The following is a 17,625-nucleotide window of genomic DNA, read 5'->3' as shown; positions in this document are numbered from 1 at the left end:
CCCTCACCTCTCCAATCAGGTCTGTGTATTATTACTGGAGATCAGAGTGGTGTCATGTGACCTCCCAGAATCCCCCTCACCTCTCCAATCAGGTCAGTGTATTATTGCTGGCGATCAGAGTGTTGTCATGTGACCTCCCAGAATCCTCCTCACCTCTCCAATCAGGTCAGTGTATTATTACTGGAGATCAGAGTGTTGTCATGTGACCTCCCAGAATACCCCTCACCTCTCCGGTCAGTAGGTAAATGATCTCCAACATTAGGTCCAGTATCTTCTCAGTCACGTGACTCTGGTCCATCTTCAGCACTGTAGTGAGGTGGTCAGCACACAATATTTTTCCCAGGTGATCTCTCTCTGTGTCATGTAATATTCTGGAAATAATAGGAAATACACAATACAACATCAATCCTGCTGGGTGAAGACAAAAACAACTGCAGTCCCCCAAGCCTCCCAAAACCTCTATGGATCCCTCAGATATATGGACAGAGATGCAGAGATGAATCATATCTGGTACGCATCCAAAACTCTCTCCGCTCTGTATTAGCCACACTTAAATCTGATCTTGGCTCCAGAATAGAAGAGGTGGAACGAGCAACTGAAGACCACCGTACACATGTACAAGACCACACTCATGCCATCAGTGAGCATTCAGTACTGCTTCAACAACTCCTATATCAGCAAGATGATTTAGAGAACCGAAGCCGCCGTAACAACATACGGATTCGGGGGCTACCAGAATCGGTTGGGTTGAGCCAAAAGATCTTCATGCAGCAGCAACAACCTTGTTCAATGAGCTTCTTCAGAAGCCAAGGGACAATGTTATAGAAATTGTCCGGATTCACCGAACTCTTGGACCGAAAAGTCAGGATCCAGATAGACCAAGGGATGTAATCTGTCGGGTCCACTCCTTCCAGCTTGAAGAACTCATCATGGAGGAAGCCAGATCACAGGAAGCGTTCACCTTTAATAATCGCCCTATAATGTTTCTAACTGATCTTTCTCGCAACACTTTAGCACTACGCCGAGCATTGAAGCCATTACTACAAATGTTGAAAGACAACAATATCAAGTACAGATGGGGCTTTTCGTTTCAACCTAATGCGCACAGAGGTAGCAAATCCGCGTTTCCTTTCGTCAACTAGGAGATTTACCTACTTTCCTGGCTACATCTGAACTACCCCAGATTAAGCTTCCAGATTGGCCTACGCTCCCCACCCCTCTACTTCCGCCAGCGAATTCGGAATGGCAGCAAGTGCATAATAAATCCAACAGAGACCAGACGCACAGTTCTTCACAGGCTCCCCCGTGATATTGGTCCACCCCATAAAAGGGACTTTATTGTACCCCTGAAGTGAAGGACATGATTATCTCCTTCTCAAGGGGTTGTTCTCCCAGTGAGGTATATTTGTTCTGATTGAAATTTGATAATGCCTTAATAACTGTTCACACTGTTCTAGTTTGAGAAAAAGATTTGTCCTAAAAGAAGCGGATTTATGTTTGTACCCTCCCCGGTACAGCTTACATTAGCTATCTCACCCAATGCTTATATTTGCGTATAATTATAGGTCTGGCCCGGGTGGTGAGGGCTTCGCCCTTACCACCTGAGCCACCCTTTCCAAGGGAATTTGCGCTGCTGATCTGCGCTTACTATTTTTGTTTGTTCTTATTTTATATGTTCTTTTAATTGCTTGTCTTGTTGGGTTGCCCTGCCCCCCTGTATTACCTTCCCCCTCATCTGACCCCCTCTTAAACCACTACCCTAGCTCCTAGGAGTGTCTAGAACATTGAGATAGCCTGCGGGCTCCCTTCCACATTTCTCTAATAGGTCCAGTTAGAGTGGTCACGTATAACGTTAAAGGGTTGAATACCCCAGAAAAACGCTCCACGATACTAGTGGAACTACACAGATTAAAAACACAAATAGCATTCATACAGGAAACTCATTTTTGCATCGATAAGATTCTGAGATTTGGCAATAAGAGGTACCCAATAATCTATCATAGCTGTACTGATTTATCTAAATCCAAGGGAGTCAGCATCTTGGTAGCCTCCTCCGTCTCATGGCACTTTAAGGATCAACTAAGCTGCCGGGAAGGTAGATTCCTCTTTATTAAAGGGAACTTAGAAGGCTCCAGTCATCCTAGCATCCATATACCTTCCTAATACCGGACAGGCCTCATTTTTAAGTGAGACCCTTGAGAAATTGGAAAAATTTCAGGAAGGTATCTGGATCTTGAGAGGAGACTTTAACTTCACACCAGATGGGACACTGGACACTTCTCGTAGTGGACCCAATCACTCTTCGCCCCATAACAATGGTCGAATCCTGAAAACCCTGTCTCAACATAGGCTTCTTGATGTTTGGCGTGTTTTGCATCCCCAAGATAGGGATTAGACATTTTATTCTTCCCCCCCACAGTTCATACTCAAGGATTGACCATTCTGAGTTACACAAAGTGAAGTCTTGTTCCATTGGCTCAATTACTTTATCATATCATGCTCCAGTTTCCATTACTAAATAATTGTCTTATCTCCACCCCAAGTCTTGGAATTGGAGCTTAAATGAATCTCTTCTCCAAGATACAGTAGTCCTGGCGGATGTCAATTCTGAACTATCCCACTATTTTCAGACCAATGCTACTCCTGAGACCAGCCCGCTTTTACTTTGGGAGGCCCACAAAGCAGTCATACAAGGTTTATTTATCAAACATGGGACTAGGCTCAAGGGGGAACGTCAGAAGGAAATAGGGGACACTCTCAATCATGTTACAATCCTCGAATCTTCGCATAAGTCTTCCCTAGATCCTACGATAGGTAAGGAACTCCGAGTTCTCCATGAGAAACTCTCATTACTTTGCCTCAACAGGGCTAAATTTGCCCTTACTAAATGTAAGAGGTTGTTTTATGAACACGGCAACAAGAGCGGTCGTCTACTAGCCAACGCTCTCCGTGTACAGAAGATATGCTCGTTTATTTCTTTTCTCATGGACAACTGTGGACGTAAGGTCTACCTTACTAAAGACATAACGGAATCCTTTCGCCAATACTACTCTACATTATATAATATCTCGAAGCCTTCTTCTTCCATGGTAATAGGAGAGAGGGTACGGCGATCTGAAGATATCTCTTAGACTCAAAGATGCCTTCTCTTTCTCTAATAGAAAGATATTGGAAGCTCCTATCTCGGCGGAACAACTTAGTGCGGCCATAAGAGACACCCCCACTGGTAAAATACCTGGACCGGATGGGTTACCTTTATCATACTATAAAACTTTTCAGGCTCCTTTGGCGACTCATTTTTTAGCGGCATATAACCATATTTCTGAAGGTGGGCGGTTCTCTCTGGATTCCCTGCGGGCCACCATCACGGTCATACCCAAAGAGGGTAAAGACCCCTCTTCACGTGCTAGCTACCGGCCTATCTCCCTCCTTTATCAAGACCTAAAACTTTTTACAAAAATTCTAGCCACCAGACTAATCAAAGTCATGCACACTCATCCATCTGGATCAAGTTGGTTTCATGCCCGGCAGGGAGGCCAGGGACGACACGACCAGAATATTGAATTGGATATTTTATGCTACATCCAAACATATCCCGCTAATGTTACGGTCCACAGACGCTGAAAAAGCTTTTGACCAGGTTGATTGGCTCCGCATGGATCAAACCCTAATACACATAGGTTTAGGCCCCCGTATGATATCATGGATTAGAGCCATTTACTCTGAACCCACAGCCAGGGTCAGAGTGAATGGACTGCTTTCAGACCCTATTTCCATTTCTAATGGCACAAAACAGGGTTGTCCCCTGTCCCTTCTGATCTTTATTTTGTCCCTAGAGCCACCTCTTCATATGATCTGTGCCTCCCCTGCTATCTCGGGCTTAGATATGGGATGCTCTCCCCAGAAAGTGGCAGCCTACGCTGATGATCTGCTGTTCGCCATAACCAACCCAATCATCTCCTTGCCTAATTTCATGACAATCTTGAGTGAATTTAATTCTATGTCAAATTTCAAAATTAACTACTCCAAATCAACAGCCGTGGATATAACACTTTCAAATGTAGTCCGCTCTCACCTTCAACAATTATTTGACTTTCATTGGGAACTCCATGCAATCACGTATATAGGCATGAAAATTCCCAAAACACTCTCACTGAAATATTTGAACGGAATTTTCTCCCACTGCTCCCCACAGTGCTTAATGACTTCAAGAAATGAGATAAACTGACTTTTTCGTGGCTGGGATGCATTAATGTAATTAAAATGAATATTCTCCCCCAATTTCTAAATCTCTTCCAAACGCTGCCCATCAAAAATCCGGGGTCCTTTTTTTACTTGCGTCTAAACTGTTTCGCTATATTTGGCGGAATAAAGCTCCAAGATTTTGCCGGTCTCTACTTATGACTCCTAAATTAGAAGGGGGTCTGGAAATCCCAAACATGTTTCACTACTACCTGTCAGCTCACCTGACACGGGTACTGGATTTGTGCCGCTGAAATGGAAATTTTAAACAGTGGATATCACTGTTGCCCAACACCTCTAAGCCTTCTTCCCTGGCTACCGATATCGGCTTTCCCAGGACTTAAGTCTCACCCTACGGTGGGTTATACATGGGAATTGACAGTGCTACACCTCTCACCTTCTCCATTGCCTCTCTTCCCGATCCTGGGCAACCCGTCCTTTCCTCTTGGGTTGGAAGAAGGGAGATTCAAAGAATTGTTCTCTTCAGGTCAGGCAGATAGATCAGCCCAGAGGAGTTAGGAGAAGCCGTGGGAGAATTTCAATTAGATTTCTGGAAAATCTTGCAGATCACCCATTTCTTGTCTACTCTCCGCTCGGCCCTATCCTATTGTAGACCCCTTACTGTTTTTGAGCAGCTATGCTTGGGGACGGGTGGTATTAGACACACTCTATCTGTAGTTTACAGGCTACTACAGACCTCACCCCCCGATTACACGCATGTTTCTTAGGTTTTGGGAGACTGAGTTGGGTCTCCCGCTATCTACGGAACAAAAAGAAAATATTCTATATTGAATCCATAAAGCGTCTTTTGCTAGTAAATACCAAGAAATCTGTTTCAAAGTGGTCTCGCGATGGTACCAAACCCTGGAGAAACTACACATCTTCCCAGCTGTATCAGACCGCTGCTGGAGATGCCTGACAGAGAAAGGCACATTACTGCATACATTCTGGTATTGTCCCCTTTCGCGGAATTTTTGGGCCACGGTTCGGTCTATTGCTCAACAAATGTCAGACCAAGAGATCCCAGATGATCCGGCTTTCTTTCTCTTACAACACAATTCATTTTCACGGAAGGCATATAAAGGCTCGGTCATCAGGCACCTTATTATGGCCGCTATCTCCTGCATAGCCGCCCACTGCCGAAATCCTGATCCACCCACTATTGGTTTATGGCTCAGTAGAGTCAATGAGATCCACTAAATGGAGGATCTTACTTCCTCTATTCGGGGTACTGGCAGGAAGGTGGCTCATACATGGTATTATTGGTCACAGTTTATAACCACTAACGAATATAAGGATCTTACTGCCCCCAATTAAAATTCCCACCCACATACCCTTACTCTTTGGCTCAATCGGCTTTTACAGGACTCCATAGAAGTACCCCTTCCATGTTGTGAACCCTCCCCTATACCTTTCCTCGTGTCACAACAACTCCTCTATCCCCGCATACCCTTTTGTTGTTCCTTTATTTAACTTTGTACAAAGCTTGCACTACCTTGTTTGAAATATTCTTTTGTAGATGTTATATCGATATGTTTATCCATGTTTCCCCTCCCCTATTTTTTTTTGTATCCTGTTTAAAAATTTTAAATAAAGAATGTTTAAAAAAAGAAAATTCACCTCAAAATGACGTCATGATGCCAAAACCAGCCCACTCTGCCATCACAGGTCTGAGCCTGTTTAAAAACTCAACCTGCCCCCTGCCCTGAGCTCCACAGCTCTGGCTCTCTCCTGACCCCGCTGGGGGGTGGGGGTGCACCGACCAGAGCCGCGGCCCACCTGCCAGAATGTTGGGGACCCGTGCCTTATATAACCCAACAATGCTGATTCCTACTGAAGATTCCTCCTATTCTAACGGAAGGGAATCTCTTGACCACCTCACACAACAATATAAGACGCCATGATGACAACTTCAGATTTGTTCTAGATATCTTTATTAATCCTATTATACATTGTCTATCCACCCCCTTTGTATTTTACTGCTCTGCAGAATCCTCACCTTCCTTAAAATCTGAGCAAAACTTTCCCAATCTCAGGACTTTGATATGGCATCATCTGGGTGAAAGTTCTCATTAAGGTCCGATTTGTGTGGGAAATGCGCCTCAGGGCAGGTGTGAGTTCTTACGGTGTCTGATAAGAAAACATTTTCCTGTATAACATTTTCCACACTCAGGACATTGAAATGGTTTCTCCCCTGTGTGAGATCTCTGATGTATAACAAGATCTTTTTTTCGTCTATAACTTTTCCCGCACTCAGAACACGAAAATGGCTTTTCCCCTGTGTGAGATCTCTGATGTATAACAAGAACTTTTTTTAGTGCAAAACATTTTCCACACTCAGGACAGGAAAAAGGTTTCTCCCCTGTGTGAGACCTCCGATGTATACCAAGATCTGAGTTACGTGCAAAACTTTTTCCACACTCAGGACAGGCATATGGTTTCTCCCCTGTGTGAGATCTCTGATGTAGAACAAGATCTGATTTTCGTGCAAAACATTTTCCACACTCAGGACAGGCATATGGTTTGTCCCCTGTGTGATATCTCTGATGAATAACAAGATCCGATTTTCGTGGAAAACATTTTTTACACTCAGGACAGGAGAATGGTTTCTCTCCTGTGTGAAATCTCTGATGAATAACAAGATATGATTTTCGTGCAAAACATTTTCCACATTCAGGACAGGAATATGGTTTCTCCCCTGTATGAGATCTCTGATGTATAATGAGTTGTGATTTATTGCCAAAACTTTTCCGACACTCAGGACAAAAGTACGGCTTCTCCCCCGTGTGAGATTGTTGATGAAAGATAAGATTTGATATGCATGTATAACTATTCCCACACTCAAGACACGAGTATGTCCTTCCATCAGTATGACAGATTTGATGTGCAGATAGACCAGACTTTTCCAAAGAACATGTTCCACACTCAGAACAAGAATGAAGCTTCTCCCCTGTGTGAGATTGTTGTTGCATGATAAGATTTGATTTGTGTGCATAACTTTTCCCACACTCAAGACACAAGTATGTCTGCCCACCATTATGAGAGATTTGATGTACAGAAAGACTAGACTTGTCTGGAAAACATTTCCCACACCCAGAACAAGACTGAAGCTCTTCACCAGCGTGTGTTCTTTGATGTACAGAAAGATGAAGAAAAGATTCTCCACACTCAGGACAGGAATGCAGCTTCTCTTGTGTGCGAGACCTCTGATGTACAGAAGGACTTTGCTCAGAGCTGAAACTCCTTCCACACTCAGGACAGGAAAGGGTCTTCCCTCCCGGAATACCGGCACCATCCCTCACAGGAAGAAGAGGATCAGAGTCAGAGGAATTGGATGGTCTATTCATAGCTGGGCTGATGGTCTCTTCTCCCGCACAATCTCCTGTCATGGCCTCCATTTTACAATCTGGAGATAAAGTCAGACGATCCTTTGAGGGTTTCTCCATGGAGTGTCCTGGAAAATAGAAAAATATAATGGCCGGATATGAGAGGGTTACTTCACCCAAATCAACATTCCATCCGGATCAGGTAGATGGAGGCAGCAGATGTCCTCAGGGGAGGTCCTAACCAGCTGGGACTCCTCCCCTCTTTGAAGCCCCTCCCCATCACCTTGTCAAATGCAAAACCTTAGTGGATCTTCTGTGCACCTAAAGAAATCTCTCAGATTCAAGGTTATTCAGAGATCCTCACACTCTTCTGTGAATCTTTAGGTGATTTGGTTTTAACCACTTAGGCTCTGTTACTGATTTATTGGGCTCCACTCATTGGCTGCTGACTTTGGTGGACTGTAATTGTTTCAGTTCTTAGCAGTTCCCCTGCACAAATTTTCTGTCAGGAGTTGGAGGTGCAATCAATCTTTATCTGCGGGGTAACTCTAATATTTAGAAATTTGTAGAGGCCATTTTCCTGGACTAATCATGTCTATCATTTGGTGAGGGACAGTTCTGTAGGTGGTTGGGGGCTTCCCTCCGGGGGGCATAAAAGGGGCAGCAAAGTTCATCCTCTATTATTTGTAGCTTACTATAGCATGTTTTGTTCAAGGACTGGGAGGTGCAGGTATTACCCAACTTCACCTGCTGGTCACCATCATGGCCAACCCCTTTCCAGTCTGTTCATTATCCTCAGACCAACCAGGTGAAATGGGTGGCCATGCAAAGAGCATGGTACGGGGGAAGTGGATGGGGTGAATGAAGGGTTACTGGTATGATAACAGATTACTCTGATGAACCCCTCAGCCATGGGGCGCCATCATCCCAAAAGTGGAACAAAGGAAATGTTCAGACTACTGTACCTGGAAAGTGATCACCCATGAGGGGACCACTGGATGAACCCAACTTATCAATGTATCTTCTCTAATGAGTGGCCCCCATTTGTCCTGCCTAATATGATTAACACCACCCGATGGTCCCTAACATTTCTTGTCCTTCAATAAATAAATTAATAGAAACTGAACTGATTGGCATGGTCTCTGTAAAGGCCACCAAATATTCAGAGGTGGACATGGGACAAAATTTAGCATTTACACAGAAAACATAGAAATTACACCCAACAAACAGGACACGCCCACCAATAGCGTGACAACATCTGTATATCTGTATAATAATAATAATAATATATTAACAAATCATAAATTGTATCTTTGTCATCAGCCATCCTTAGGATTGGACTATTTACCCATCTTCCTCAGCCAATGGCAGACACCTCCAGATCCAATGATAGCACCTAGTGATGTCTTTAGAAGTCCTCTATAGAAATTACCACCGGAGAGGAGAAAAAGCTGTGGAACATTGTGGAAGGTCCATCACCATAGTCTTGTATGGATGAGAGGTCCGTGTTCTACCAAGATCTCTACTGTGTGTAAGGAAAGTTTTATATCTAAAATCCATTGAAGAAGATATAGAACCTTGCAGAAGGTCTATCACTATAGTCTTGTAATTATGCGAAATCCAAGATTATGAGAATAGGTCTGCCGTTCTAACCTCCACCTTCGTGGTTTACCAGAAAGCATAACTAAACTTAACGCAACAGTTATTGCGAGTTTCCGTGAACCAAAATCTGAAGGTCCACCAAGTAATATTGTGGTTAAACCACATTATCCTCGTGTCATAGATATGTTAATGAAGACAGCTAGAATGATGGAACCCCTTTCGTTCCAAGGACACAATTACCAACTTTTTATGGACACCGGCGACAATATTGTGCCGCAGAGAGCTGAAACCTTTCCTTCAGATCTTACAGAATCAACGCGTCCCTTAGAGATGGGGCTTCACCTTTAAGTTGTTATTCACCTATGGGGGCAAGATACAAGTTATTGTAGGCCAGAAACTGCTTTCAAGCATTGGGACTTTATGTTTGTGACCAACATGAGAAATCGGGCATTGTGGAAAATCCCATTCCTCCAATATCCCGGTCATCGGATTGACATCAGCAAAAAAGGACGAAGGAGCGTGAGGTTACAGATTCGCCTAAACGCGCTAAAGTAGCCCTTCTGGTTACCAGTTAAATATTGGAGAATTGTTTGAAGTTTTTCAGTGCTTTATTATTGAGCCTTGGTCCTGGGGTGGAAGTCACTAGGGATAGCCCTTGTGTTTAGATCATATTTTAATGCATCAAAAGGCTTTACCTTTGGAGTATATCCTGTGACATCTTGGCGGTTTCATGGTCTGACCATGATGCAGTTTTGGCCACACTATCCTCTCTTTTTCCGAAACCTGTCCTGTTTAGATGGTCACTTAATGGTTCCTTGCTCAGTAATCCTGAGGTAGATCAAAAATTACAAGGGATTTCGGTGGAGTATTTTGCTTTAACCACCTGGGCGTTTCACTGATGTCTGGATTTCTGTACCAAAAGCGGTACACTGTTTTTCATGAAATTCTTTTTTAAATTGTAGACCTGTAACTTACAGAAATATGTCCGAACAAGAATCCAGTAGATATCATGAATATAAAAAAAGTTTGAAACACACAATCATGTTCCAACACATCTTGGGTGGATAGATGCCTTCTGGAGCTTGAAGCCATAGCAGGGGTCAGGCAGGCGGGGATGTCCGGGTCCAGGCAGAGGTCAGGGCAGGCGGCAGGCAGAGATGTCAGGGTCAAAGCAGGAGGAGATGTCAGAGTCCAGGCAGAGGTCAAAGCAGGCAGAGATGTCAGAGTCTAGGCAGAGATCAGGGCAGGCGACAGGCAGAGATGTCGGAGTCCAGGCAGAGGTCAAAGCAGACAGCAGACGGTCAGAATTAGGCGAAGATCAGCAAAGGTAAGAGAAGACACAGTGTTACACACTAGCCATCCAGGGAATAACTGGTATGTTTTAAACTTTGATTGTGTATTTTATTGTGTTTGTTTTGTATTATTTTGTATTTGATTGGATACGGGAGTTTGTATCCAATCCAATACAAAATATGAATTTGAATGTCCAAGTTATTTACTTTGTGTTTTTTTTTTATTATTTTGTATTGGATACGGGAGTATCCAATCCAATACAAAATGAGAGTTTGAATTTGAATTTCCCACTGATGGGCACACGCGCCGACGACGTCATCAGGGATTGCCGAGGGACACATACACGCTACCCGAACGGAGAAGAAGAAGCCAGCAGAGAAGACAGGCACCCAACGCTGGAGGACGACGCTGGAAAACGACGCTGGAACAACAGAATGGGGGATGATCACAGCGGGACCAGGTAAGTGATGATATTTAACCACTGAAAAAAGTTCGGGTTTAACGATTTCTGTAATTTTTTTTACTCCTAACCAAGATCGTGTTTACCGGCCGGGTGGTTAAATCAACAGCCTATGCAATCACCAGCTGTGCTTTGGGGGGCACATAAGGCGGTAGTACGGGGAGGACTTATCCAGATAGACTTACAGATTAAAAAAACAACGTAGGGCAAAGATAGTGGATGCAGAATCCAAATACGAGGAGCTGCGTACGCGGTATAAAGTTTCACCAAAAAAGAATACAAGACGACAAATGGAAGAGGCCCTCACTTAATTGAATCTCTGTACGGCATCTGTTGCCGAGAAATCGTTGAGATGGTCAAATAATAATTTTACAGATACAGTAATAAAACGCATACATTATTGGCAAATAGGTTGATACACCCTGAAAGACGCCTTAATTCTTACAGACTTAGGGTTAATGGGATAGGGCCTACTAGTAATCCAACACACATACTGCATGAATTTTATAAACACTTGCACAAGCTGTATCAAACTCCTTGTTCATTTGATAAGACAGCATTGGATACATTTATAAATCCACCAAAACTTACTTCTAGTATACAGGAAAATTTAGAAGCTCCTATTACTCTACCTAAGCTGACCAAGGCTATTGGGGATCTCAAACCTAACAAGAGGCCAGGACCCGATAGGTTTACGGTGATATACTATAAGAAATACCAGCAGATATTGGGGCCTTATCTGGTGGAGACATTTAATGGGGTTTGTCGTGATCCTAGCACTTTGGATGCAGCCATCTGTATGTTGCCAAAACCTTCTACTGACGCAATGAACTGGTCTAATTATAGGCCGATCACTCTTCTTAACCTGGATGCCAAGATCTTGGCGGCCCGGTTGGAAGGAGGTATAGGCGATATTGTCTCAGCTGATCAAATGGGTTTTATACCCAGGCGACAAGCGGGAGATGGTATACGGAGGGTATTGCATTTATTTTAACAGGATAAACAAACTAAGACCCCAGCTTGGATATTAGCAAAGCGTTTGCTATGGCCATACCTTATGTCACTATTAACTAAGGAGGGCTTTGGATCAAATTTTTGCAAATGGGTATCCTCGTTATATGATTCTCGTTTATACAGTATATGGCCTATCATTCAGAGCACTTCTCTATAGGCAGGGGCACTAGGTATGGTTGGCCATTGTCGCCATTGCGTTTAGCATTGGCGGTAGAGCCCCTGGCTATAGCAATCCGAAGTCATGTAGATATTCAGGGTATAGAGGTGAATGGTGAGCAACATAAAATGTTTTCACGTCTTCTTGGGGCTTCAATCGAATGGTTCTAAATGTAAGGTCCTTAATGTTACTTTATCATTTGAGGTGGTGAAAATACTTAAAGAATCTTTTCCTTTTCAATGGGAGCCAAAAAGCCTTACCGTATATACCCGTGCATAAGCCGATCTGCGTTTAAGCTGAGGTACCTACTTTTACCTGGGAAAACAGGAAATATTTACTGACTTGAGGAGCCAAAATGATGTAGTTATCTGGGTATATATATTTCTCCCCGTCTCATGACCTCTTGTATACGGCTAAAATTCCTGATCTAGTGCGGTATAGCTTCTATTAAAATGTCTTGGCTACCAAAGTTTCTGTATCCCATGACAGTTCTCCCATTAGCTATATCCAACCATGTTCTAAAAATTGGTTGAGAAAAGCGAAACCTTGATGACGGTTGAGCCATTATCAGGGTTTCCCTTTTCTCAGACAGTCACGGAGCATGGCTCTGCTATGCTGACAGCTTTGCTTTCTTGATTGCTCCCTCAGCCCTAGCAGAGCTGTGACGTGTGTTCTGCATCCGAAAACACATCCCACGGATCCGCTAGGGCTACAGGAGCAATCAAGAAAGCAAAGCTGTCAGCATAGCAGAGCTCCGCTGATTGCCCTGCTCTGTGATTGGCTTGGGGAATCCCTGATGACAGCTCAAGCGTCCTCAGGGTTTCCTTCTCCTCAGCCAATCATGGAGCACTAGAGGTGAATGGGAAGCTTTGTCCTCATTTGCCCTCTAGTGCCCAGGGATCCCACACTGTCAGGAGTAGTTTGGCATGAATGTAGGGAATCATCTTTTCATTGTGGGATAACCTGTAAAAAAAAAAAGTTTAACAAAGTTACACAAAACACACACATCTAAAAAAAATAATTGAACAGTAAAGCCTCTTTTTATTTCTTACACAGATTTCAGGGAATGAGTAAGGGGTTTTATGTACTACTGTACTCATTCCCCAGTGTGGGGTGGTGGAGATCTGGTAGTCTCCTTATTAAAGGGGCTTCCAGATTTCAATGTCCTGCTAAAAAAGTTTATATAAGCTCCCATTGTTTTCATTGGAAGCTTAAAAACATTTATAAAAGTCTCTATTGATTGAATGGGAACGTTTTCTGTGTTTTAATCAAGTTTACCCTGGGTTTGAATTTTTAAAACGTGGCTAGGAGCGTTATGTAAAACTCTCTAACACGTGCCTCCAGGAAACGTCCCGGTGTAGATTAGCACATTGGAATGCATGAGAATGTCAAACACGGGCTTTTAACGCCTCGCTGGGGAAAACGTCCGTGTAGACTAAGCCTTAATGAAAACACCAAACAAAGTTATCTACCCTTCTATATAAAGTACAAAGTACATGTTGGTGATTGGCTATTTCAAAACCAGCGTCCCCAAATGGAGTTTGCATATTAGGGATATTATGGCAGAGGTTTTTCTATTATGATGATGCCATGGTGATGAGAGTTGGGGGGTGTTAACCACAAGTGCTCCCCACTTGTATCCATTGTTGGATCGCCCGGAGCAACGTGGTCAAAAGACAGCAGTGAATCAGACAGCGGACTTCAAAGTTGCAGTCCAAACAGGCTCCTGCCTGTTAATTTCTTAGCAGTTTATCAAACAAAATAAATGGCTCAGCAGGGCAACTACATACTATTACTTGGACATTCCCTCTCTGACTAACAGTAAATCATTTTATAGCATAAGCAAATCAAGGCAGTCTTTACCTAACAAACAAGCATATTCCCCTTCCAGCCTTGAACTCACTCTGGCTCTCTCTCAGCCTGGAATCCTCTCTGGCTCTCTCTCACCCTGGCATCCCATCTGGCTCTCTCTCTCAGCCTGCAATGCGCTCTGGCTCTCTCCCGGCCTGGAATGCACTCTAGCTCTCTCTCACACTGGCATCCCCTCTGGCTCCCTCTCAGTCTGGCATCCCCTTTGGCTCTTTCTCAGCTTGGAATGCACTCTGGCTCTCTCCCAGCCTGGAATCCTCTCTGGCTCTCTCTCAGCCTTGAATCCTCTCTGGCTCTCTCCCAGCCTGGCATCCCCTCTGGCTGTCTCTCAGCCCGGAACCCACTCTGGCTCTCTCTCAGCCTGGAATCCTCTCTGGCTCTCTTTCAGCCTGGCATCCCCCCTGCCTCTCTGTCTCAGCCTGGAATGGGCTCTGGCTCTCTCCCAGCCTGGAATGCACTCTAGCTCTCTCTCACCCTGGCATCCCCTCTGGCTCTCTCTCAGTCTGGCATCCCATTTGGCTCTTTCTCCGCTTGGAATGCACTCTGGCTCTCTCCCAGCCTGGAATCCTCTCTGGCTCTCTCTCAGCCTTGAATCCTCTCTGGCTCTCTCGCAGCCTGGCATCCCCTCTGGCTCTCTCTCAGCCCGGAACCCACTCTGGCTCTCTCTCAGCCTGGAATCCTCTCTGGCCCCCTCTCAGCCTGGTATCCCCTCTGCCTCTCTCTCTCTCTCTGCCTGGAATGCACTCTGGCTCTCTCCCAGCCTGGAATCCTCTCTGGCTCACTCTCAGCCTGGCATCCTCTCTAGCTCTCTCTCTCAGCCTATAACCCACTCTGGTTCTCTCTCAGTCTAGCTCCCCCTGTGGGTCTCTCTCAGCCTAGCATCCCCTCTGGCTCTCTCTCTCAGCCTGGAATGCACTCTGGCTCTCTCCCAGCCTGGAATCTTCTCTGGCTCTCTCCCAATCTGGCATCCCCTCTAGCTCTCTCTCTCAGCCTATAACCCACTCTGGTCATTTCTCAGCCAGGATTACTCTCTGGCTATCTCTCACCCTGGCATCCCCTCTGCCTCTCTCTCTCTGCCTGGAATGCACTCTGGCTCTCTCCCAGCCTAGAATCCTCTGGCTCCCTCTCAGCCTGGCATCCTCTCGGGCTTTCTCTCAGCCTGGCATCCCCTCTGGCTCTCTCCCAGCCTGGAATCCCCTCTGGCTCTCTCTCAGCCCGGAACCCACTCTGGCTCTCTCCCAGCCTGGAATCCTTTTTGGCTCTCCCTCAGCCAGGCATCTCCTCTGGCTCTCTCAGCCTGGAATCCTCTCTGGCTCTCTCTTAGCATGGCATCTCCTCAGGCTCTCTCTCAGTCTAGCTTCCCCTGTGGCTCTCTCACCGCCTGGAATCCTCTCTGGCTCTCTCCCAGCCTGGCATCCCCTCTGGCTCTCTCTCAGCCTATAACCCACTCTGGTTCTCTCTTAGCCAGACATCCCCTCTGGCTCTCTCTCTCTCAGCCTGCAATCCTCTCCGGCTCTCTCTCAGCCTGGCATCCCCTTTGGCTCTCTCTCTCAGCCTGGAATGAACTCTGGCTCTCTCTCAGCCTGGCATCTCCTCTGCCTCTCTCTCTGCCTGGAATGCACTCTGGCTCTCTCCCAGCCTGGAATCCTCTCTGGCTCATTCTAAGCCAGGTATCTTCTCTGGCTCTCTCTCAACCTATAACCCACTCTGGCTTGCCCTCAGCCTGGAATCCTCTCTGGCTCTCTCTTAGCATGGCATCCACTCAGGCTCTCTCTCAGTCTAGCTTCCCTTGTGGGTCTCTCTCAGCGTGGGATCCCCTCTGGCTCTCTCTCTGCCGGGAATGCATTCTGGCTCTCTCCCAGCCTGGAATCTTCTCTGGCTCTCTCTCAGCCTGGCATCCCCTCTAGCTCTCTCTCAGCCTATAACCCACTCTGGTTCTCTCTCAGCCAGGATTACTCTCTTGCTATCTCTCACCCTGGCATCCTCTCGGGCTCTCTCTTAGCCTGGCATACCCTCTGCCACTCTCCTTCTGTCTGGAATGCTATCTGGCAGTCTCCCAGCCTTGAATCCTCTCTGGCTCGCTCCCAGTCTCTGATCCCCTCTGCCTCTCTCTCAGCCTTGAACCCACTCTGGCTCTCTCTCAGCCTGGAATACTCTCTGGCTCTCTCTCACACTGGCATCCCCTCTGGCTCTCTCTCTCAGCCTGGCATCCCCTTTGGATCTTACTCAGCTTGGAATCCTCTCTGGCTCTCTCCCAGCCTGGCATCCCCTCTGGCTCTCTCTCAGCCCGGAACCCACTCCGGCTCTCTCTCAGCCTGGAATACTCTCTGGGTCTTTCTCATCCTGGCATCCTCTCTGCCTCTCTCTCTCTCTGCCTGGAATGCACTCTGGCTCTCTCCCAGCCTGGAATCCTCTCTGGCTCACTCTCAGCCAGGCATCTCATCTGGCTCTCTCTCAGCCTATAACCCACTCTAGATCACTCTCAGCCTCGAATCCTCTCTGGCTCTCTCAGTCTAGCTTCCCCTGTGGATCTCTCTCAGCCTGGCATCCCCTCTGGCTCTCTCTCTCAGCCTGGAATGCACTCTGGCTCTCTCCCAGCCTGAAATGCACTCTGGCTCTCTCCCAGCCTGGAATCCTCTCTGGCTCTCTCCCAGCCTTGAATCCTCTCTGGCTCTCTCCCAGCCTGGCATCCCCTCTGGCTCTCTCTCAGCCCGGAATATTCTCTGGCTATCTCTCACCCTGGCATCCCCTCTGGCTCTCCCTCAGCTTGGAATGCACTCTGGCTCTCTCCCAGCCTGGAATCTTCTCTGGCTCTCTCCCAGCCTTGAATCCTCTCTGGCTCTCTCCCAGCCTGGCATCCCCTCTGGCTCTCTCTCAGCCCAGAACCCACTCTGGCTCTTTTTTAGCCAGGAATCCTCTCTGGGACTCTCTCAGCCAGACATCCCCTCTGTCTCTCTCTCTCTCTGCCTGGAATGCACTCTGGCTCTCTCCCAGACTGGAATCCTTTTTGGCTCTCCCTCAGCCAGGCATCTCCTCTGGCTCTCTCTCAGCCTGGAATCCTCTATGGCTCTCTCTTAGCATGGCATCCCCTCTGTCTCTCTCTCTGTCTAGCTTCCCCTGTGGCTCTCTCCCCGCCTTGAATCCTCCCTGGCTCTCTCCCAGCCTTAAATCCTCTCTGGCTCTCTCCCAGCCTGGCATCCCCTCTGGCTCTCTCTCAGCCCGGAACCCACTCTGGCTCTTTCTCAGCCTGGAATCCTCTCTGGCTCTCTCTCAGCCTGGCATCCCCTCTGCCTCTTTCTCTCTGCCTGGAATGCACTCTGGCTCTCTCCCAGCCTGGAATCCTCTCTGGCTCACTCTCAGCCAGGCATCTCCTCTGGCTCTCTCTCAGCCTATAACCCACTCTGGCTCGCTCTCAGCCTGGAATCCTCTCTGTCTCTCTCTGTCTGGAATCCTCTCTGGCTCTCTCTCAGTCTGGCATCCCTTCTGGCTCTCTCTCAGCCTGAGCATCCCCTCTGGCTCTCTCTAAGCTCAGCATCCCCTCTGGCTCTCTCTCAGCCTAGAACCCAGTCTGGCTCTCTCGCAGCCTGGAATCCTCTCTGGCTCTCTCTGAGGCTGGCATTTACTCTGGCTCTCTCTCTCAGCCTGGAATCCACTCTGGCTGT

The 17,625-nt window shown here is 46.4% G+C and overlaps 2 protein-coding genes across 2 annotated transcripts in view; both read right to left on the bottom strand.

The window, feature by feature from the left end:
* The window catches only part of LOC140338964 (uncharacterized), a gene marked incomplete in the record, with an annotated part of 329,302 nt that overhangs the window by 202,216 nt on the left and 109,461 nt on the right, over nucleotides 1-17,625 (bottom strand).
* On the bottom strand, nucleotides 6,160-7,846 carry LOC140339061 (uncharacterized). The gene has a single exon (XM_072423605.1). It carries the CDS (start codon nucleotides 7,686-7,688, stop codon nucleotides 6,345-6,347), a length of 1,344 nt encoding a protein of 447 aa, XP_072279706.1. The 5' UTR covers nucleotides 7,689-7,846; the 3' UTR covers nucleotides 6,160-6,344.

Source organism: Pyxicephalus adspersus, chromosome 10 (assembly GCF_032062135.1).
Source record: "Pyxicephalus adspersus chromosome 10, UCB_Pads_2.0, whole genome shotgun sequence".
Classification (NCBI taxonomy): Eukaryota; Metazoa; Chordata; class Amphibia; order Anura; family Pyxicephalidae; genus Pyxicephalus; species Pyxicephalus adspersus.
Note: the sequence above shows the minus strand (reverse complement) of the source record. Positions and strands in the feature narration are given on the sequence as shown.

Bases quoted from the DNA above. Each gene is read 5' to 3' on its own strand.
- LOC140339061 (XM_072423605.1), bottom strand. From the start codon at position 7,688: ATGGAGAAACCCTCAAAGGATCGTCTGACTTTATCTCCAGATTGTAAA.